This window comes from Zeus faber, assembly GCF_960531495.2.
Source record: "Zeus faber genome assembly, chromosome: 22".
Taxonomy (NCBI): Eukaryota; Metazoa; Chordata; class Actinopteri; order Zeiformes; family Zeidae; genus Zeus; species Zeus faber.
Window position 1 is genome coordinate 8,793,011 of NC_137209.1, and position 23,628 is coordinate 8,816,638.

The 23,628-nt window shown below is 45.5% G+C and overlaps 2 protein-coding genes across 2 annotated transcripts; both read left to right on the forward strand.

Annotated features, from left to right (window-relative positions):
- Nucleotides 1-7,018: 7,018 nt before the first annotated feature.
- Nucleotides 7,019-8,890, forward strand: LOC307247273 (uncharacterized protein). Its single transcript, XM_080023385.1, has 3 exons — nucleotides 7,019-7,118; nucleotides 7,714-8,025; nucleotides 8,652-8,890. The coding sequence occupies exons 1-3, from the start codon at nucleotides 7,029-7,031 to the stop codon at nucleotides 8,790-8,792; spliced, it is 543 nt and encodes a 180-aa protein (XP_079879511.1). The 5' UTR covers nucleotides 7,019-7,028; the 3' UTR covers nucleotides 8,793-8,890.
- A 1,922-nt stretch (nucleotides 8,891-10,812) lies between these two features.
- LOC307247102 (uncharacterized protein) lies at nucleotides 10,813-22,901 on the forward strand. Its single transcript, XM_080023167.1, has 8 exons — nucleotides 10,813-10,912; nucleotides 12,305-12,414; nucleotides 12,769-12,853; nucleotides 12,935-13,130; nucleotides 13,256-14,337; nucleotides 14,749-15,554; nucleotides 20,384-20,584; nucleotides 21,712-22,901. The coding sequence occupies exons 1-8, from the start codon at nucleotides 10,821-10,823 to the stop codon at nucleotides 21,954-21,956; spliced, it is 2,817 nt and encodes a 938-aa protein (XP_079879293.1). The 5' UTR covers nucleotides 10,813-10,820; the 3' UTR covers nucleotides 21,957-22,901.
- Nucleotides 22,902-23,628: the final 727 nt, after the last annotated feature.

Here is a 23,628-nt window from a genome sequence, read left to right on the forward strand (position 1 = left end):
TTTTTTTTAAACAAAAAATAAAAATGCCTTAGTTTACATATGCTTATATATTTCACTAATATTTTACTTATTGTTTCACATTTATGTTTTATGTATGCACCGAACACCAAAACAAATTCTTTGTTCGTGTAAACTTACTTGGCAATAAAGACTATTTTGATTCTGATTCTGATTCTGATTTTATACTATATTATTATTAAATTGCTACGAAGAACCCTACAGGCAAATACCCCCAGGGATGCCCCAGGGGGCGGGAGGATGAGCATCCCAACCGGACGCATTTACTGGTAACGACCCAAGCAAATGGACAACAGATTACGAGCGCAGTCTGTATATGTGGCAAGGTCTGCAAAAACCTGACAGGTCTGAAGATCCACCAGACTAAGATGGCCTGTCTCAGGAAGGAACAGGTGAAGCGACGCTCAGGAACGACAGCTGACGCAACAGTCCTTGTTGCGCCGACTGTAGAACCTGGTCAGACGGAGGAGGAGCCGGGTCCGGAGTCCCCCCACAGTACCCGGAACCTCCAAGCAACACATGTCCCCCCACCAAGCAGGAAATCGGAACATCGTCGGGTTAAGTGGCCTGTCGCCAACAGCAAGGAGTGGACCAAGCTGGATGAGGACGTAGACAAGACCCTGGAAGCCATCTCGAAGGGCAATGCTGACCAGAAGCTCCAAACTATGTGCTCCCTCATCATGAGTATAGGAGCTGAGCGTTTTGGAGTGGAAGAAAAGCGAGGAGCAAGCAACCCAGCAAAGCTCAACCAGCGGGAAGTCAAGATAAGCCAGCTGAGACAAGAACTGAAATCCTTGAGACGCCAGTTCAAGGCAGCCAAGGAAGAGGAGAGACATGTCCTGTCGGAACTCACTAACATCATAAGGAAGAAACTCATCACGTTGAGGAGGGCCGAGTGGCACCGAAGGACAGGCAAAGAAAGGGCACGGAAGCGAAGTGCAATCATTGGCAACCCCTTCGCCTTCACCAAGAGGCTACTGGGCCAGAAGCGCAGCGGCCGCCTTGTTTGCCCTGTAAAAGAGATCAACCATCATCTCAACACCACCTTCAGTGACACTTCAAGAGACCAAGAACTTGGCCCTTGCAAGGCACTGGTGACATTTACATTTACATTTAGTCATTTAGCAGACGCTTTTATCCAAAGCGACTTACAAGGGAGAATAACATTCAAGCTACATTGCGACAGAGATTAGTGTATCAACAACATTCGTGTAACAATAAATACTGCAAGGTGGTGCTAAGTAATTGTAGGTTAGGACAGGAGGTACTCACTGAAGAGCTAGGTCTTCAAGTGCTTCTTAAAGACAGAGAGGGAGGTCCCCGCTCTGGTCATTTTTGGCAGCTCGTTCCACCAACGTGGAACTACAAATGAGAATAGCCTGGATTGCCGTGGCTGTATGGCCGGCAGAGCCAGGCGACGCTCATTTGACGAGCGCAGCATCCAGGGGGCAACATGTGCTCTTACAAGAGCATTTAAGTAGGCGGGAGCATTCCCAGCAATCACTCTGTAGGCCAGCATAAGGGACTTGAACTTGACGCGGGCGGCTACAGGTAACCAGTGGAGCTCGATGAGCAGCGGAGTGACATGTGCCCTCTTTGGCTGGTTGAACACCAATCGCGCCGCCGCATTCTGTATCATCTGTAGTGGCTTCACCGCACAGGCCGGCAAGCCTTTTAAGAGGGCGTTGCAGTAGTCGAGACGGGACATCACCAAGGTGACACCTGCAGAACCAGTGTCCCAATTCAACAGTGCTGAGCCAACCCTGTCAGAGGTAAGAGAAGCTGTCAAATCTGCAAGATCTAGTTCGGTTCCCGGCCCCAGCGGTGTACCCTACAAGGTCTACAAGCAGTGCCCACGGCTTCTTAAACGTCTATGGAAGATCTTACAGGTGAGTTGGAGAAGAGGGATAGTTGCCGCCCAGTGGAGGCACGCCAAAGGCGTCTGGATCCCAAAGGAAGAGAACTCAAGCAACATCGAGCAGTTTCGTATAATCTCACTGCTCAGCGTTGAGAGCAAGATTTTCTTTAAGATCCTGTCTCAACGACTAACAGAGTTCCTCTTGAAGAACTGCTACATAGATACCTCTGTCCAGAAGGGGGGAGTTATGGGAGTGCCTGGGTGCCTGGAGCATACAGGAGTGGTGACACAGCTGATCCGGGAGGCAAGGGAAAGCAAAGGAGACTTAGCAACCCTCTGGCTCGACTTAACCAACGCGTACGGATCTATTCCACACAAGCTTGTCGAAACAGCACTGACAAGACACCACTTTCCTGTGAAGATCCGCAACCTCGTCATGGACTATTACAACGACTTCAGCGCTAGGGTCTCCTCAGGCCAAAAGACATCTGCCTGGCACCGCCTGGAGAAGGGCATAATCACCGGCTGTACAATTTCGGTGTCACTCTTCTCCTTGGCCATGAACATGATCGTTAAGTCTGCTGAGGCAGAATGCAGAAGGCCCAAATCAAGATCAGGGACCCGGCAGCCGCCCATAAGAGCTTTTATGGACGACTTAACAGTGATGACCACATCTGTTCCTGGGTGCAGGTGGCTCCTTCAGGGGCTTGAACAGCTCATCTCTTGGGCGAAGATGAGCTTCAAGCCAGCGAAGTCCAGGTCTCTGGTCCTGAGAAAAGGCAAAGTGGCCGACCACTTCTGCTTTACTCTGGGAGGGACTAAGATTCCAACGGTGACCGAAAAGCCTGTCAAGAGCCTGGGTAAAATCTTTGACAGCTCCCTGAAAGACGCAGCGGCAATACAGCAGACCAGAGCGACTTGTCATCCTGGCTCACAGCCATTGACAAATCCGGCCTCCCAGGAAATTCAAGGCCTGGATACACCAGCACGGAGTCCTGCCCAGAATACTCTGGCCCCTGTTAGTCTACGATGTACCAGTGACAACTGTAGAGGCACTTGAGAGGACCATCAGCCAGTTTCTTAGGAGATGGCTGGGGCTCCCTCGGTCCTTAAGCAGCATTGCCCTGTATGGCCACTCCACCAAGCTGCACCTCCCTTTCAGTGGACTAACAGAGGAGTTCAAAGTCATCCGTTCCAGAGAGGTGATGATGTACAGGGATTTGGCAGATGCGAAGGTGGCCTCGGCAGGAATTCTCGTCAAGACCAGGAGGAAGTGGCAGGCACAAGAAGCCATCAGCAGAGCGGAGGCAAGGCTGAGCCACAAAACCTTGGTCGGAACCGTGGCAATGGGGAGGGCAGGCCTTGGTAACTTTCCAAAGCCACGCTATGACCGTGCCTGTGGAAAGGAGAAGCGCCAACTGGTCCAAGACGAGATCAGTGCAGAGGTGGAGGAAGAACGCAAGTGCAAGATGGTTGATATGTCCAAGCAAGGGTCGTGGACTAGGTGGGAGCATGCGGATCCTCGCAAACTCACCTGGCCAGAGCTCTGGAGAGCTGAACCTCTGCGCACAAAGTTTCTCATCCAGTCAGTCTACGACGTTCTCCCGAGTCCGGCCAACCTTCACACCTGGGGCCTGGCAGACACTCCTGAGTGCAAGTTGTGCCAGAGGAGGGGCCCCATGGAGCACATTCTGAGCTGCTGCCCAAAGGCGTTAGGAGATAGGAGGTATCGCTGGCGCCACGACCAAGTTTTAAAATCCTTGGCGGATTCCATCTGCACAGCGATACAGAACAGCAAGACCCAGGTTGCCCAGAAGCAGTCAATCACGTTCGTTAGAGCGGGGCAGAAGGCAAACCATCAGCCCAACGCTTCAGGAGGGCTCCTCGCTACCGCTCGTGACTGGCAGCTCCAAGTTGACCTGGGAAGGCAACTCAAGTTCCCAGCTAACATAGCTACCACTTTACTCCGCCCAGATATGGTGTTTACATCGAAGTCCACCAAGCAAGTGGTCGTGCTAGAACTGACTGTCCCATGGGAGGACCGGATTGATGAGGCCAACAAGCACAAGAGGGCTAAGTATGCTGAGCTCACCAGTGAGTGCCAGAGCAACGGCTGGAAAGCCCGCTGTGAGCCTGTCGAGATCGGGTGCAGAGGTTTCGCAGGTCATCCACTCCAGAGAGTGTTCAAACTCCTTGGTATTAGAGGACTGCAGTTGAGGAGAGCCACTAAGAACATTCTTGAGGCCGCAGAAAAGGCCTCACGGTGGCTGTGGATCCGTAGGGGGGATCCGTGGTGCGCGCTACTTGTACACAAGCCGGGGGGTTGATCGCCCCTGGTTGGGTCGCCTGGTGGAGGGTGTCCGATGATTAAAGACCCGAAACACCCTGAGAACCCAGGTCCATCGCTGAAGATGTGTGTCCAAGTATCACCGCAAGGTGTATTAAAGTTCTTATATTTTCTTTTGTAGGAATTACACAATTGCTTTAGATCATCATTGCAGCATTGTGAATATTGTAGAAACAAGAGCACTATATATAACACTATATATAATTTGTATCTTTATGGTACATTTTAAAAACTACAATACAAAATATTCAGCTCTCCATCTATTAAACAAAAGATGAGAACCAATATCACTAATTTCCAGCAAACTTAGTGTCGCTAACAAGACAAATGCAGCTCACAAATGGCAGGGACCTTCTGTATGCAGCTACAAAACCAATATGCATTGGGATTATTGTAAAGATTTGGATATTTTGTCATGTGAAGTTATAGTTTTCTGACTGGATGTGAATGGGAAATGCCCAAGAGTGTTGAAGGCTAAAAGGTGAACTGTGTTTCTGTGACTATAACCTGCATTATGTCGCCCATGTGTGGTAGGTCTGAGCACTGCAGGTTTATTCGCTGTCAGAAGGCCTCCTTGAAGCTGGAGCATGAAGAAGTATGATGCATTGTTGACATAATGCTTTTGTTGACGTTTGCGCAACGTGTACAAAGATTGAGATGGTGCATAATTCAGGAGACTCCTTCACACTATCTGTCTCCTTTTGTCTCCTTTGCTCTCTGTTTTCTGCTGTGTATGTCTGACTTTCCATAGCTGATTGTCGCAGACGAGTGTCCTTAAATTAAAACACATTTGGGTCTTATTAATTTGTAATTGTCACAAGTCAACCGACAAATTCTATCTATCTATCTATCTATCTATCTATCTATCTATCTATCTATCTATCTATCTATCTATCTATCTATCTATCTATCTATCTTTCTATCTTTCTATCTATCTGTCTGTCTGTCTGTCAAAATCTTAATTTACCAACTGAATTTCACATTCATATTCTGCTGTTTGATTAGATTCTATAAAATGAATGACCTAATTTGCACAGAGGATGAGGAAAATTGTTTTTTATATGAGATAAGGCTTTATTTATCTCTGGAAGGAAATTCAGGAATTAAACCCTCATTTTATTAATATTAATATCTGAGCACCCAGACGTTGACACATCGAAGCAGGACTCTAGTGACCTTTTCAACGGACTAGGGAAAGGAGGAATCAGATCATTTCCAGTGGACCGCCACCAGCAGTTGACCGTGGAATTAATAAGTTCTGCAGACTGAACTGGATCGACCACTGGAACTGTTTTGCGGGACACAGACCTTAGACCCTCTTCAGAGCAGATGTTCTTCATCCAAACAGAGTTACTTCCGATGGACGGTCTCCTCTCTTCCCTTCATTGTCCTCCTGACCCCCACCCAAATTCTTCCCACCACTCTCATCCCTGGGATGACCTTGATGATACCAGGTCTCCTATCAGGCACTTTCCCACAGCCTTGAAACAATGACAATCGGAAATGGGTGCACCGGGGTGGGCCTGTTTTTAAATTCAACTTTATCTCTGTTAAGTCAAGTCAAGTTTATTTATATCGCCCTTAATCACTCAGACTCTTAGTCTCACGTTTCACAAAGAAAGAAAACAGCCTTCCCTAGGCTTATCTCCATCCGGGCAAGGGAAATTCCCGCAAACCCCTTGGGGGAAAAAAAGCGAGAAACCTTGAAATCTTCTATTTTGAACTTTTTATTATATGCTTTTATTCTTCTTTGCTTAAATGCAATGTTTTGTATGTCTTGTGTAAGTGAACTCCAACTGCAATGGTCAATATGTGTATTTATAGCCATCGTGTCATTGCACATTGTTCCCTTTCCGTAATAGGCTGCACATTGTACATTGGTATTATTCCCTGAAAAACCACTGCATTGTTTTTGCATACTGCACATATATACAAACATGTTTTGATTATGGATTTTCTTTCTATATTTTTGGCTTATATGTTTACCTTCTCTTGAATATAAATTTTTTTCTGATTGCGATTATTTTATTTTTATTCTCTCCTGCGACGTTCTTTGAAATGATTCTGAAGATGTATCGGTCACATACACATTGAACTGTGTAGCATGTAGTGGAATGTTTTTTTTTTTTTTTGCAAACTCCAGAGACTGTGCTGGGTAGAGTAGTAAAAAATAAGAAGAAATAAAATAGGAATAAAATAAAAATCTAAGGAAATATAAAAAAAAAAAAAAGGTATAAATCCTATTAGTAATCAATAAATAGCAATCAAAATATATCAACAACTGAAACGAGATACAAAAAAAAAAAATATATGAATATATATTTTTAAACGTATATTGTGCAGTGTTTGCAGCTTCACTGCACTTCATTTGAAAGACTGCAATGTCGCGTGATATTTTATTAAAATATCTATTTTCTAGGAATGGGTGGGCCGGGCGATGACGTCATGACAACGATCCCCTGCGCGTCGCCACGGAAGCCACACCCACCCCCCTTCGGAACCAATTAAATCCCAGCGTCGCTGTCAACACGGCGTCCAAATAAAACATTTCGTTGACTACGAAAAGGGCGACGTTTGCTGAAGGATTTTTTTTTTTTTGACATACATACATATTTTTTTAACCATTAAATAACGTGTTATTACCCTGTCCCCGTTTTTTTTTTCCGCGGAGAGTTTTTTTTTTAATTTTTTTATTATTATTTTCGCCGGGTTTTGTTTTATCCTGCTCGCCGCACCAGGAGACTCCACTCGGCTCCAGTACAAATGGCAGACCAGCAGCAGCGGATAACGGCGGACACGCTGGAAATGCCGGCGCCTGGCCGCTCGAAAACCGGCAGAGCGGCGGCTTTGGCCCGATTGCTGCACTACGAATGCAACGACCTGATCCAGCTTTTCGTGAGTACATATTAGACACCATTCATTGCCCGGCCATGTGACCGCTAACACCCGTCCCGTCCCGTCCCGTTACTTTCCACTTTCCAGCGCCAGCCTCTCCAACCGCTCGGATTCATGATGTTAAACGTTCTTTCTAGACTGTAGAGGGAACAAGGTGACTCCCCAAAAACACCGCTGCGTGATATGGCAGCGTCCCAGTGCATAATTGATTCACCCCCACCTGGTCTCACCCTAATGGATCAAGTGTATTGGATTCTCCAGCTCCTTGGCCCCTGCAGCATTAAGAGGATCTCTTAATGGATCAATAGAACCAGTCTCCTTGTTGCTCAGTGTCGCATTCAAAATGCATGTGATGAAGGAGTGCAAGGCCATTTGCTGCAGTAGTTCGTCTCAAGTCCCCTTGCTTTTGTCCCAGCATCAAGTGGGGAAAGTGTTTTTCACATGTGGATCATTCAGACTTCTATCAGTCACTCCCTTGCTTGTGTACAGCATCAAGTAAGCAACGCGTGTTCACATTTGTTTTATTCTGACTCTTTTGCTTCATGGTCGCCGTAATGTTCCACCGCCCTCATCACGCCCCTTCAATCTCTTTCAGAGGGAGAGGGAGAGCTTTTTGTCCGACCACACCCCGGAGGGGGGCCGCATCGTGGCCCTCGCCCCGGCCCCGGAGGAGACCAGCGCCGAGGAGCAGGTGCAGCTGCTGCACGCGGCCCTACGCCAGTGTCTGGGGCTGCTCCACTGCCTCATCCTGAGGGAGGAGGAGGAGATGGGCGAGCTGGAGGGCGAGTACGAGACCCTGAGGAAGAGCGTCCGGGCCAGACTGGAGCACCTGCTGCACACCACTAGGGCCCTGGTGGAGACGGAGGACGCCACGCTGGAAGTCACTCCGGACAACCAGTGCAATGAGGTAAGGGCTCTGTACTGCACCCTGTGAGAGCACCACACTTCTATTCATGGAAAAATATATAGCTAGATAGATACTTAATCCCCGAAGAGAAATTACAATGTCCTATAAGCTCACATCAACACAAAAGGCAAAATAATAATAAAGCAATAAAAAAATAGAATAGAAATATGAAAAAAGATAATGTTAATATATGGAACATTTATTGTACACATACATTAACAAATAATACAAATATCATTTGTTGCTAAAAATCAGTATTATTTTAGTCATTTCACAGCCATTACAAAACACACCTACACAATGCATGCAACGAGGTCTACCACACAATTAAAATGATTGTCATTTTGGGGTCATTGCTTATTATTACTCATTTAGAAATGTCTATACTTTCACAAGTTGGGTGGTAAGGTATGTTTCTCTTCAGTGATTTTTCTCTTTGTGTAGGAGAGGAGTGGGCAGCCTCTCAGTTGTATATGTTTTTAAATAGGGTTTTGTACCGGGAGGAGACTGTAACAGAGAAATATTGATTTAAAAAAAAGTGAGCATATTGTGGTGAATTTGTTTATTTTATAGAAGCCATCCAACGTGTATCCAACTTGACTATTTCTCTTGACGTTTTCATGTAGGAAGTTGATGGTGCCGTGGGGTCCTTTGCCGCCAAATTGTGGACCTACCGCGTGCTGCTGGAGCTGATCCACTGGGCCGGCTTTGCCTCGCAGACCCTCCACGTCTTGCACACGGAGAAGGACGGGACAGAGGAAATCTGAAACCTGAAACATTGTTTCAGTAGTTCGACTGCAACTATGAACGGATGCCAAATCTTAACACAGCCAACTTCGACCGTATCTATTGTGAAGAGGAGCGACAGGTCGTATAATAGATATACTCTTTGAATGCTCGAGGTTACAAAAAGTATTTCCTGAGAACACAACCGGGCCCCCGCGAACAAAGTCCCTGAGACAGCTCCTCCCAGACATTGGCATTTCCTCAGCAAGTGAGCTTTTTGGAAAAGACTGTCTTCAAAGCTTTATTTGCGCTTTTTTCTTTTTTTAAATATATTTTATTTACACATGGAAGATAAATTATTTATTATAATAATAATAATATGAAGTGTGTGTGTGTGTGTGTGTGTGTGTGTGTGTGTGTGTGTGTGTGTGTGTGTGTGTGTGTGTGTGTGTGTGTGTGTGTGTGTGTGTGCGCACGCGCAAGTTTATTATTTAATATTGAGCTAATAGTCGATAAGACTGAATGCAAACTTATTTAACTTATTATTATTATTATTATTATTTGAGATGGAAGGAAAGGAAAAAGAAAGAACACATTTTGACTTTTTTTTTTTTTTTGGTCAACAAAAACCAATAACTTTTAAAATAACAAAACAGCTGCATGTCCAAAATAAGAGACATAAACTGTAAAGAATGAGACTGAAGTGCTTTTTGACCAAGTGTCGGCCTGAGTTTGATCAACTATAGCGCAGAATCCTTTTCATGTGTAAATGTTGACGTAGCACTAACACAAACACACAAAAAAAAACAAAGCTAACAGCAGTATTTTCCTACTAACACTCCGAAATCCAACTAACCGTTAGAATGTAGCCCAAAATGACATGACTGGTAAACTGTGAGTAAAGTGCAGCTTGATCTGTAGATATATGCAGGTAGTGTTGAGTATAATGCACTGCGTAATCACCGTATCCAACATAAATCCTCAAACCCGATCACGATAACTCAGCCCATGTTCATGTACAGAGTGAATTTCTGCTCATTCCACTTTTTGGTAGGCAAGATATGTGATTACCGACTGTCATGTTTGCTGCTCTTTCCGATACATTGATCTGGCATTATATTGTATTCTCTTACTTGAAAGTGCTGCTATGTTATTTTAACAACTTTTCACTGTGGGATGAATATTGCACACTAGCACTGACTGTATCGTCCGTACCCCAGAGGTGTCACATGCTCTGCACCACACACCCTCACTGTAATGCCCATTGTGCAACGACTGAATGCTTTTGTTGATGAGTGAATGTGCTCTGATGATGTGATAATGAACACACCGTCGGCCCTGTTATGCCGTGTTTTATTTCTGTCACTAAACAACTGTCGAATGTAGAAATAGATGTGCAGTGAAGATTAAAATTTGAGTCACATCCATTGTGTGTGTACGTGGGATTCACTTGATCAGTTCCAGCTTATTTGAATGAGTTAGTTGAATTACTATTTCGATTTTCCTTATCAAAATCAGATGATGATGATGATACCAAATAAATATCCAATAATTTATATTCTTATATTGCAGGTCATAATTTTCCTGTGGAGTTGTTATGGAATACCCCTCATTTTAGCAGGAGAGCCCCGCGCGCACGCGCAGTGTGAGCTCCGTCCAAAGATTCAGGATTTGTTACGATTTACTTCTTTTGTTTTCTTCGTCTGGACGTGACAAATAAAACATATATTGAATGTTGAGTAACATACGTTGCGTGTATCCCAGATTCACCTATTGCCAGAGTTTCGCGCTTGAATGCGTTGCTTTCAAATGAGAATAAACATTTGACTAATCGCAATAATATTTATTATTATTATTATTTATTATTTATTATTATTATTATTATTATGATTATTAATAATCATAATAATAATGATGATAATACAAAATAAACATCAGATCCTGATTTTCCTGTAGGGGTGTCGTACCCCCATTTTAAGCAGTAGCAATAGAACCCCAGCACCGGGGCTGCTTTGCGCAGGCGCAGTGTGCGCTCTGTCAGCAGCGCGAGAGCTCGGGAAGGAGCCCTAATGGCGGAGAACGTGCGGTCGCCTTTCGACTACCGGGAGCCTCCGACCCTGGACAGCGACGGGGACGGGAGCAAACCGCCGCCGCCACGGGGGTGAGAACCGCCGGCCTCCCTCCCTCCCTCCCTCCCTCCCCCATCCCCGCCCCACCACCCCCTCTCTCTCGGTACGCGCGGCTGTGTTTTGGTTTGGCTTTATGTCAAGGGGGGGGGGAAAAATAAATGAATACACAAATGAAAATCAATTAGTGGAGCCCCCCGTTAAAAAAAAAAAAGCACCGGGAAGTGATGCGGGTTCGAGCGGTTTGTTCGGAGCCGCCGACCCACCACATCCAGCCCACTCGCACCTTTTTTTTTATTTACGTCTTTGCTCCATCAGACATGAAGTACTGGGGGGGGGCTAATGCAAGCTAACTGGCTAGCTATGGTAGCATGCAGGAATCAACAGCTATTTGTTGACTGCTAACTTGGCTTGTAACCCGGGCTAGCATCCCGTGCTGAAAAGCACAGCCGCCGTTTCAATCCCGGGGTTCCCGGGAAGAAACGCGCAACACGCACCGTAAACAGTTTGAAGTGTGAATACGCGTTAAGTTTGGGTAGGTGTTCGGTGCCAGCGGTCGTATACAGCGCTCATCCAAACGTCACCTCCAGTAAACAAAGTTGCTGACCACCACAACATGCGCCATCGGGGTGAACTTGGGACGCTTTTGTGCACGTTTAATCAGGGGTTTCTCATAATGTGGCTGGCGCGGTGTGGTGCGCTGTGGTGGGGTGGGCGGGGTTATCGCAATAACGATCACATTGATCTAGCTTATTCTATCTTCTTGGAGTTTCTCATGTCAGGCATTGTATATAAGATCAATATCATTGTTTCACCCCGCTGGAGTATAATGCGATGGGGAGGAAACAGAGATGTGTGCTTTGTGACAGCACCACACACTCCACTCGGTCTATTATCAATTAATTCCAAGTGATACCAGTTGCAAAGCCATTAAAACACCTATTGAAGGGGATTCACATGGGAAAACTACCTACATCTTGCGAGGAATGCCAGTGATGTGCCTTGCTTCTCTTTACACATAGTAATAAACTGTGATGCTGAATTTATTACCAATTAATAAATTGTATGGGGATTGCCACTATAATAATGTCAGATTGAAATGTATATAAATTGGAACAGTCTGTCAGATAAAATGTAAGTTAACACAATGGAACAGTTGATGGTGAGCGTTGTAATAATGACAACCGTGTGGAAGGACATTCTATTGCCTATGGTACTGCTTGAACAATATATCGATATTATATCGATGTTGTAATATAAAAACTAGATATCATCTGGGATTTTAACTTATGTAATATCAATATCAAGGTATTGGTTAAAAAAGACAATTATTGTGATTTTTGATTTAGTAAATTTTGTATGTGTATATATTGTAATATGATTGAATGTGGCGCTATATTTGAAGGAATCTCAATTTCTATTTGCAGGCGTGTGTGTGGGAGAAAAAGGAAGGGAACACCTGTGAAGGTGTGTGATCGAGCATACGTGACCGAAGATGAAGAGGAGGAGAGCATGTCCGAGCACAGCTACAGCCCTGGTATATGCAGTTACACACACTGTCTGATGAACCGCTGACATATTATCCACTAATACTTTTGGTCTCACTGAAAATAATTGTCATCTTGATTCGGATTGTGGATGAGTGTCCGTCATAGATTTTTAGGATATTAGGCAGATGCTGTTTGGCTTAAAATCCCTGATCACTGCTTGAGGTGATGGGGATATTTTTTCATCTGAGGGTGCTGTTCTGTTTTTGTAAATGTTCACCCATATCAACAGTTTATTGACCAAACTACCTCCACATGTCCTGTTCTGCAGCAGGTGAGATCATCAGAGTATACCAAAACAATAAAAAATACACCTCTTCATAACAGTATCCCATTGTGTGCAGGGGACGGCCAGTACCCAGAGGGAGCAGAGGACCGGCTGCCTCCGCCTGGAAGCCCGTACTACCTGGCCGATCCCTCTCAGCTCTGGTAAGGAGGGGCCTCTGACTGCCAAGGCCCAAATCACTGCCATCAGCAGGCTTCCCTGATCTGTGTGTTTGTGACTCCCAGCGTGCCAGAGCTCGGTGAAGAGGGGGCCAGTGGCGTTCGAGGGCCTGTGCTCTTTCACCCTCCGCCCAACTGCCGCATCCAAGAGGTGCATTGTGGGAGTCAGGTGCGCCTAGTGGTCATAGCGATCCGAGACATCGCCAAGGGGGAGGAAATCACAGTGGACTACAGCCTGACAGACTGGGGGGAGAATGCCATGGTAAGGATTTAGCAGTTTTTCATTAGAAACATTTAATTTTGTTGATTTCGTTCTTACGTTTTCATCCATGGAAATAACTTAATGTTGTTTCTTGTCTCCCCCCCCCCCCCCCCCCCTCCAACCAGGAGGAGGAGGCCGGCCCCCACCCACTCTCCCTCTCTGTCTCTGATTACCTCACCCCGTCCTGGTCGCTGTCCCCCTCCTCCTCCCCTCTCACTCATTCCGAGCCCAGCGACTCGGACCGAGAGGAGGACGAAGAGGAGGAAGATGATGATGACGACGATGACGACGAAGAGGAGGAGATGGAGGAGATGAGGGGCCGGATGCTCCGTCGGCGCAAGAAACGGAAGATTGCCGCCGTGGTTAATCCAAAGAAGAAGAGCACGCCGACCTCCACCAGGGGTCCGGGGCGCCCCTGCTCCTCCTTCGCCTGCCCCGCAGCCACCGCCCCCCCCGCCAGGCCACAGCCCCCGGCCGGCGCCTTGGCGCCTCCCACCACCAACATCAACAACAACATCAACATAAACATTGGCAGCTCGAGTGCGGCGGCGGTCAGCCGGCGGCAGCACTGCCCTTACTGCGGCCGCCACTACCGCTCACTGGCACGCCACCTTGAGAAGCACCACGCCAACCAGCCTGAGGTCCGCACTGCCATGGAGCTGGCGCACCTCCACATGCACAAAACCTCAAATGGTGCCTCTTCGCGCCCCCACCCCTCGACCGGCTCCGCCTCCAACTCCCACAGCCACTCGTTCGCCGTCCCCCCGCCCTCCTCCTCCAACCCCACTCCGCCCCCCCTCTTCTCCAGGGAGCGTGAGAGGGAGGCGCCCGCCACCCGCTCTGGTGCTGGCGGGGTCTCATTCTCCCTCTCCCTCTCGCCGCCCCCCTCCACGCCGTCCCCCGCCGCTAAGAAGTCGCCCGCCCCGCTGCCGCAGCCCCCTGCCGCCAAACGAGCTGCCATCTCCGCTCCTGTCGCACCGCGAGTGAAAAGCCCGTCTCCTCCTCCCTCTTCACCCCCCAGGAGGGGGAGGAGATTGAAGCGGGAGAAGCCAGAGGAGCAGCAGAAGGTGGAAGAGGTCTCCAAGAGCAAAGAGGAGCTGGTTCCACCTCCTACGCCCGAGCCGGACGTCGATCCAGAAGAGGAGCTGGAGCTGAGCGCTGAGGGGGAGGACGAAGCTCCAGAGGCTACCAACGGAGAGGTCGTAAGGTGCGGTCGCCTTCATGTTGTATCAGAAACTCAGTGGAGAGGGGAGCCGGCCAAAATATTAGAAATAATAAAATATAAATGTATTGCTTTTATTTTTTACCATGTAACAGTTTTTGACGGGATTTGGATTTTTCAAATATATTTTGCAAGTGGTGTTTTTATCTCTCTGTTATCTTATCGTCACACTAGAATGAATAGCGTGGATCAAAAATCACCAGGAGGATCGTTTTCTTGCTTTATTTTTTCCAAACAAAAACATTAAAATCTAATATTCCAGGAATTCCTAAGAAGGTGTATTTTGATGATTTGAACTCAAGAAATATTAATAGATTGACGTCATCATGAGAAGAGAAAATTGTGTCGGAGATGTTTGGAATGCTGTTGTCACATGTATCTCCTCTCCCCCCCCAGTGCGCAGAGACATCACATGTCTCCCCTCCTCTCCTCCCTCTCCCGTTTGGTTCTCTACCTCCGCCGCCAGCAGCACTCCTCCTTCCTCTCCCTCACTCGCACCCCCCACTCGGCGGAGGTGTGGCGCCTACTCTGCCACTCCAGCCTCTCGCTGCTCATCCTCTACAACCGCCACCGCGAGTGCGAGGTGGCAAAGCTCTCCATCCAGGACTATCGCAACCGCTCCATGCCCCCGCAGGCCACCGGCCCCGCCGCCGGCATGGAGGCCCTCCTCTCGCCCTTCGAGCGTCATGTGCTCATCCATCTGCCGCGGGCCGGCGTGCTCGGCAAGCGTGGCCGCGTGCAGCCGCTCATCCTGCCGCCGCACAGCGAGTCTTGCCTGGAACTGCTGCTGCAGACCGGCCCCAACGTGGGCGTGGACCCGGAGAGCCCCTACGTCTTCTCGCGGCCCTACCACTCGCCTGCAACGCCGCTGAGAGGCACTGACCTGCTGCGCAACCTGGCGCGGTCGAGCGGCGCCAAGAACCCCGGGGCCATGACGGCAACCCGGGTGCGGCGGCAGGTGGCCATCCTCACCCAGTTGCTACTGTTGGAGGAGGGCGAGAGCCAGGGGCCACAGGGGGCCTACGCCACCAAACGGCTGGAGGACTTCCTGGAGCGCGAGTACCATGTGACCCAGAACTGCTCCAGTATCGTGAGGGACCCTGCACTGTTGGGCCAGGTGGGCCGCGTGGTGCTTTACGGGGAGCGGGAGGGGGTCCTCTTCCGGGGAATGAGCCTCCAGCACATCTGTCTGGAGCTAGACGGTAAGCAAACACATCCTTACTTATCTTGGACATACTTATTTAAGGGATAAGTAAGGGTGCTCCGATCAGGGTTTTTTGGGCCGATCTCCTATCGTCAGAAGCAGTATTGGCCGATACCGATCATGGGGTCTATTTGAAGCCCTCTATTTATCGTGTAGAATTATTTTTTTATATATACTATCTATATCTGTCTATCTATCTATGCACAAAAAACAACATATTATTGCCCTTAGCTTATATATATATATATATATATATACACTACTCACAAAAAGTTAGGGATATTTGGCTTTTGGGTGAAATTTATGGAAAATGTAAAAAGCTCACACTACAGTGATATTATATTATGAAAGTAGGGCATTTAAGTAGAAGCATGCAATGGTGATTTCCTCATCTCAAACAATTGATTGAAACAAAAGCCAACAACAGCGGTGGGTATACCACAACAAAAAATGTCAATGTTTGAATAACTTATCATGTGCCCTTGAGCATCAATTACAGCTTGACAACGACGTCTCATGCTGTTCACAAGTCGACTTATTGTCTGCTGAGGCATGGCACCCCACTCTTCTTGAAGGGCGGCCCTCAGGTCATTGAGGTTCTGGGGTACAGAGTTATGAGCCTCTACGTGGCGACTCAGCTGATCCCATAGGTTTTCTATGGGATTAAGGTCTGGAGAAGGTGCAGGCCACTCCATTTGAGGTGCCCCAGTCTCCAGCAGCCGTTCCCTAGTGATGCGACCTCGATGAGCTGGAGCATTGTCGTCCATGAAGATTAAATTAGGCCTGTGTTGTTCATGCAGGGGCACAATGACTGGATTAAGGATGTTATTCAGGTAGTATGGGCTTGTCACTGTACCTTTCACAAAGTGTAGGGCAGTTCTGTATTGACTAGACACACCTGCCCACACTGTAACACCACCATCACCACCAACGGCTCGTCTGGTGACAACAGTGGCTGATGCATAGCGCTCTCCTTGACGTCTCCAACATCGTTGGCGGCCATCATTTCTGCTCAACGTGAATCGACTTTCATCAGAGAACAGCACTGAGGCCCACTGGTGCATCGTCCAGCCTAAATCCTCCCTGGCCCGTGCAAGACGATGATGCCTGTGCCTGGTGGTGTGGTCAGGTACCTTTGCAAGTCATCTAGCACGCAGACCACACTGATGTAAACGGTTTGGAATGGTCTGACGTGACACTTGGGTGCCTCTCACCTCCCTTAAATGTGCCTGGAGTTGAGTGGCATTCATCATCCGGTTCTGCAGGGCACTGTTCACAATAGACCGGTCATCAGTGTGGGATGTGGCCAAAGGACGTCCACTTCTATGCCTTTCTGTGACTCTTCCAGTCTCTCTGTATCTCTGTTGGAACCTGCTGATGACACTCTGTGACACTCTAAGCTCAGTGGCCACTTCCCTCTGAGAACATCCTGTTTGAAGCCTCGCAATGGCGAGGTACTGTTGATCAGTTGTTAGGTGTCGTCTGGGTCTCATGATGTCAAAATGTGAACAGCATGATGAGGAGGACTGTTTAAATACCAATTCTAATTGAACCAGGAAATGTATTGGTCGATTCATGGATCAAACACCTGTTGTGTATTTTGCCGTTCAGCTCCTTGTTAGAGCAAGTTGTGCAAAAAGTACTGAAACATTGAACAGTTGGACATGTGCATTCAAAAGTTTAGAGAAAGTCAAATTACGTTCACCTGTAAAGGTTATAGTGCATTTTAGGTTCATCCTGAAATTTCACCCAAAAGCCGAATATCCCTAACGTGTGTGTGTGTGTGTGTGTGTGTGTGTGTGTGTGTGTGTGTGTGTGTGTGTGTGTGTGTGTGTGTGTGTGTGTGTGTGTGTGTGTGTGTGTGTGTGTGTGTGTGTGTGTGTGTGTGTGTGTGTGTGTCGGAGTGTGTGTGTCGGAGTGTGTGTGTCGGAGTGTGTGTGTCTGAGTTTGTGTGTGTGTCTGAGTGTGTGTGTGTGTGTGTCTGTGTGTGTGTGTGTGTCTGTGTGTGAGTGTGTGTGTGTGTGTGTCTGTGTGTGTGTGTGTGTGTGTGTGTGTGTGTGTGTGTCGGAGTGTGTGTGTGTGTGTGTCTGAGTTTGTGTGTGTATGTGTGTGTCGGAGTGTGTGTGTGTGTGTGTGTGTCGGAGTGTGTGTGTGTGTGTCTGAGTGTGTGTGTGTGTGTGTGTGTGTGTGTGTGTGTGTCTGTGTGTGTGTGAGTGTGCGTGTGTGTGTGTCGGAGTGTGTGTGTGTGTGTGTGTCGGAGTGTGTGTGTGTGTGTCTGAGTTTGTGTGTGTATGTGTGTATGTCTGAGTGTGTGTGTGTGTGTCTGTGTGTGTGTGTGTGTGTGTGTGTGTGTGTGTGTGTGTGTGTGTGTGTGTGTGTGTGTGTGTGTGTGTGCTAAGGGCAATAATATGTTGTGGACCGGAGATGCTCCCGTAATGCAGTGAACGGGCAGTCCCTTAACTCAGTTATATTAAAAAACAATTATTTCATACAAGTAACAACGAAAATAAATACATCTGTCTACACTGCTTTTTAGACAGGGCACTGGATCCTCGCCACTCCAATTCTCTGAGTTATGTTCCCGTTGTATATTATTATTATTAAGTGCAGTAAATCACAATGTTATATGTATTTATAACATTCAATGTTATAATGCTGCAGCATGTGCCCGTGACCTGTGTCTCCTCCCCTCCCAGCCCCACCCATATCCCACACTGTAGTTCATTCATTCATTCATTAAGATCCCGGGCGTAATTCTGGACATACATCTGTCATTCAAATCTCTCTGTAATCTGCAAAGTCTGATTGTTAACACCTTGCTTCGATTATGTTTTTATCACCAGTAAATCAAAGGTTACAATTTGAAATGTGTGAAATGTGAAAGGTTTTCTCTACCGACGGCACCACACTCAACTTTGCGAGTCTTTCACCAGCTTGTTTTTTTGGGCCCAACCTAAGCTCTAGCGTGCACAGAGAAGAGGGGCTATTCACAGACTGGTCCGCGAGAGCGAGAGAGAAAATGGGCAAGGAGTGGTTTTTGCGCAGTTCTAGTACAATTTTTGTTCAAATAGTAAAAAGAATAATATCAGAAAATTAATGTGGCGGTCAGTGTTGATATTGTGACGGCCTGCCACAAATAAATCAATGTACGGGAAACACTGCCGTGCATAACGGGGAAGAGAATTGGTCTTGCGTGTTGTGCGTCATCTGATCGGCTCATCTGACCGGCCTTTATACCGAACACACTATTTAGAACGATTATTGGCTGCTCAATCGCAGCCCCCTTAGTGATAACAGCTAAAAGTTTGTAGTTTCTAGCTTCATGGCTAGAATTTCATTCCTCTTAAATCAGGGGTAACAAACTCAAAGGACCTGGGTGCCCTTGGCCAGGTTTTAAAACAAACTGTCCCATGTGTTTTTTTGTTAATAGTTATTTACACACATCGCAATTGCCAAATTGTACGTCTGTTAAAAGTTATCAATAAATCAAAGAAAAATCTTTATCTCACTTAATCTGAATCTTCTATTTGTTAAATTCTATTATATTCTTACAACATTAAGTTGTGTCTAGATGAATTAAGCATTGTGGTTTTGAAATTAATATTTGGGGCAGATTTAGAAAGATGTTATAATTAGAGATTGGTCCGACCCAATATCGGTATCGGGTGCTGACACTGACGTGATTCACTCATCAGATATCGGGCTGATATCGCCGATCCAAATTCTGTTCAATAGCTTGCGTTTTATTTTGGTGATTGAATGGTCTTCCCACTCAAGAATTCAACTCTGCAAATAGTTAACCTGTAAAGCGCAATGGGTGAGAAGGAACTGGCAGCTGGAGTTGGGCAAACAGTCATGGAATTGAAGCAGCCATTCAGCTGTGTTGGTCCTCAAAATAAGACGTCATGATTCCGGCGTACTGTATATAATGTGTTGCCATAGAGCCACTGGGAGTTGTAGTCCTATTCCTGCAGCGCCACACTGAAACTAATCACCGGATGAGGATTAAACACTACACAGATGCGTCCTTCGACTTGTCGGTGGTGTCCAGTTTAAAACCAAAATATCCTATGTCAACGTCAGCGCCATATTAAAACAGACAAGACTGGCCTGTGAACAAATACAAGTAAATGGAGGAGCTGTGATTTTTATGGATAAAAATCGTGATAATGTTTACATTTCTCGACTGATTACAGTAGATCATTTTTATATTCACGGTTAAATGATCTGTGTGGAGTAGAAAAAAAACGTTGTTTTGTTTCCATTTCCTCAGATTTTATTTATTTTTGTATGTGAAGCCTACTTAACATACAGCTCAAATAAATTGCTTTTGAATATATTTAAATGTAATGGCTTTTTGCACATTTCTTTTTTTTCACAAGAAGTGCTATGTGCTTTTCTATAGCCTCATGTAACCTTACACATAATACCAACAATAATAATAATAATAATAATATTAATAATAATAATAATAATAAAAATAAAAATTAAGAGATATCTTATCTAAAGATAAGAAGAAGAAGCAGAAAGAGCTCTGGTATCAGAATCGGTATTGGCACATATATATCGGGATTTGAACTGAAAAACAGTGGATCGGTAGTGGGTGTAGTGACTAAATTGACTCCTGTAGTTTGGGACCCTTGACTTCAATTGTATTTTAGAGTCTTTATTTATTTTTTAGGTTCTAGGATACAATTTTGCATGTAGCACAAATTTTTATCTTGTAATCTAAGAAATCTTCACTTGTTTCCATCGTAGAGCAAATTTGCAATTATTATTATTTTATTTATCATCTTTCCATCTTTTACATATATTTTTTTTTGACAGTGATGTCAGGCAACTCTGCGGACTCCTTTTCAGACGATTCCGAAGCGGAGCCAGAAAAGGCGGAGGAGAAGGAGAAGGTGGAGGTGACGCTGAAGAAGAAGGGACCGGGCCGACCCCCAGGGAAGAGGAGAGTGTCCCTCCCTGCTCCAACCAACACCACTTCCGTTGTCCACAAGAGGAGGAGCGTCCCACCCAAATCTGGTAAGTTTGAATTGAAACAAATTGACTGAAAAAAATTCCTTCTTTATTTATTAAAAAAAAAAAAAAAAAAAAGATGAATTGAAGTATAACATCTTTAAGTCTGAGCATTTCCTACAGTTACTTATATTCGTTTGTCTGTCTTTCTTCAGTGGAAATGATAAATCGCTGATGAAATTGATTGTCTTTTAGGTGATTGTCACTGTACAATAGAGAAAATGTTCAACATTTACTACAACCACTACAACTTTATTTATATGCATATGGACTGATAGCAGTCCTTTCGAGGTTTTGTTTGTAATAATTGTGACCAGAAATGATTTATTTTCCCTCAAAACATTTTGGAATTGGCAAAAAAACAAAAATTTTATATCGATTTATTTTTTATTTTTTTATTTTTGTAGCAACTGAAATGTCATGTAATCACTTCCTATGACAATACACATTCTGCATAATAACATTTCAATTCAAGCACCAAATAAAAAGCAGTTCTGTGTGCAATGTTAAAAAGCTCCTGCAAATATTGATTGAATTTGCATAAATTATTGCAATCGCAAAATCTTTTTTTTCTTGGAGTGTGTGTGTGTGTGTGTGTGTGTGTGTGTGTGTGTGTGTGTGTGTGTGTGTGTGTGTGTGTGTGTGTGTGTGTGTGTGTGTGTGTGTGTGTGTGTGTGTGTGTGTGTGTGTGTATAAATATATAAAAACAGGGCTCTTAGCAGGTCCTTCAGGTGCTTGTGGTCAAAAAAGTTAAATACAAAACAGATATCGATTGGATTGTGTGTGTGTGCAAGTGTATTATTTTATAGTGTGTGTGTGTGTGTGTGCGTGTGCGTGCGTGCGTGCGTGCGCGCGTGTGCGCAATGGATAAAGATCACATTGAAAATGTATATTTGTTTTGCATGAAGTCCTTGAAAATTAAAACAAATGTGCTCAAAGTACTTTTAAGTCGATGAATTTAATTTTGTGCCAGAATTATCCATGATTATAATGGTGGCTTCCACTGAACAGCAAAAGAGTAGGTCCAACTGTGACCCTTCCGATTTTTCTTTGTCATGAATATATTTTTGTGGCATCACAAATGGTTTGCTGGGACGCTAACCCCTCTCCCTGGTCCCTTTCATCCCCCCCAGGGAAGCGCGGCGTGCTGAAGCGGCCCTGGTCCGAGGCGGAGCGCGTCGCCGTGGAGACACACCTGAAGAGGAACATTGTGGATTTGCGCGTACCCGCCAAGGCCGACTGCGAGCGCTGCCTGGAGCTCTGCCCGCTGCTGGTCAGCAACCACCGGGACTGGCGGGCCATCAAGTTCTACGTGCACAACCGCATCCAGTTGCTTAAGAAGCAGGGCAGGAGGGAGAGCGGCGGCTCGGCCTGCTAGACACACACTACCAGCAGTCACACAGAGAGCTACTTCCCGGAACAAAGCGTTTCTCTCTGTCTCCAAATGGGACATTTTCTTTTGTTGTTGTTGTTATTATTATTATTATTATACTAAATGGATGGATGGATGGATGCAGGAGCTGGAGTTAGGAACATCAGTGGTCCGGGTCCGGTCATCCTGGTTGGAAGGGATTAGTGTAATAAGAACTGTGTGAACTGGGAACACACAGGTCCGAGGCGTCCACATCCAAGCGGTCGGACCAGTTAGCGACCACGTCTACTGAAGGCTGATGACCAAACATGAATGTGTAAAGTTATGAAGAAAAAGAAAGCGATGCTTCTGAACTCATTTAAAGGTTAGTTAGCCCGTCTCTCTTGCCGACCGAGAAACCTATGAACTGTATAGTTTGTGTTTTGATTTAAAAAAAAAAAACAAAAAACAAAAAAAAAAAACGGAACCACATCTGATGAACGGCCCTCATAACTCACGAGTGTATTCTTCAGATATTTGGACCGTGATGCGCCTGTGAAATGGTTTCTCGCATACCTCTGTACCACAATCATAGTGAACCTAGTTTGTATAAAGGCACGCCTACTTGAATATTTTGGGATTTTTTTTGCATATCATACAGTGTTTTTTTTATTCTCTCTTCAGAATCAACACATGGTCTTACACTCCTGTAAATAATGTAAATACTTTGTTATCAGTGAAACATACGGTAGTGGATGAAGTAGTTTGTATTGTGCTATGGTGTAATTATTGTAAATACTACCTGTACTTATTAAAAATGTATGACATTTTGCTGTGTTTTCTTAAGGAGGATTGTAAAGTGAGGTTTTACATTATGAACACAGAATGATACAAAGCAATTGAATATCATGAATAAATAGAAAATCTCCAATTATTGACTGTGATGATTAAAACAAGTAACTGCATAAGGTATACGTTGACATTTCGTGATTGAACAAACCACCCTTGCAAAACAAACCACATTTCTGGATAAAACTTTATAAAAATCATATATGCACCACAACGTGAAGCAATCCTTTTTTTTGTGTGTCTGTGCTCCACCAGTTTGTCACGTTATTTTTTTTTTTTTTTTTAACTGCTGTACTCCTGTGCACGCTTTCAAACATAGATACAGTTTTAGAACTTGATTTAAAGGTTAAACTGATTTCATAAGATTTATTAGTTTAATTTGTATTTCTTTAGTTTGTTTTTAGTTAATTTGTTATTTTCCATTTATTTATATATATATATAATGTATTATTATTAATACTATATATTATTATTGGTTATATTTTGTCCGCGCTCCAGTCCAGTAGGGGGCGGCAGTGCATGCCAACCGCCGTTAAAACAGCAGCAGAAGCAGACGGACCGGAAATGTTTATAAATATACATCGTTTTCACGTGAGTAGCAATTGCTCGCAGCGTGCTCAAGCGTGCGCAACTTTTCTTTTTTCTAAAGAGTCCTGCGCCTTCCTAGCCACCCCGTCACCCTTTTTTTGTGGGGGGTGCGGTTTAAGGGCTGCGACGTGTTGACGCGTTGCTATTTTAAAGGTAGTTTTGAATTATTTTAAGACAGTCCTCTTCCGCGTTGACGGGTCTAGGTATGTGACGTCACGCCGACGTCACCGTGTTGCCTGCTTGTTCTGCAGAAGCGGCTTCT

Coding starts and splice junctions, on each gene's coding strand:
- LOC307247273 (XM_080023385.1), top strand. CDS start 7,029: ATGCCGGCGCCTGGCCGCTCGAAAACCGGCAGAGCGGCGGCTTTGGCC. Junction 7,119..7,713: donor ACGACCTGATCCAGCTTTTC/GTGAGTACATAT, acceptor AATCTCTTTCAG/AGGGAGAGGGAGAGCTTTTT. Junction 8,026..8,651: donor CGGACAACCAGTGCAATGAG/GTAAGGGCTCTG, acceptor GTTTTCATGTAG/GAAGTTGATGGTGCCGTGGG.
- LOC307247102 (XM_080023167.1), top strand. CDS start 10,821: ATGGCGGAGAACGTGCGGTCGCCTTTCGACTACCGGGAGCCTCCGACC. Junction 12,854..12,934: donor GCCGATCCCTCTCAGCTCTG/GTAAGGAGGGGC, acceptor TGTGACTCCCAG/CGTGCCAGAGCTCGGTGAAG. Junction 14,338..14,748: donor ACCAACGGAGAGGTCGTAAG/GTGCGGTCGCCT, acceptor CTCCCCCCCCAG/TGCGCAGAGACATCACATGT.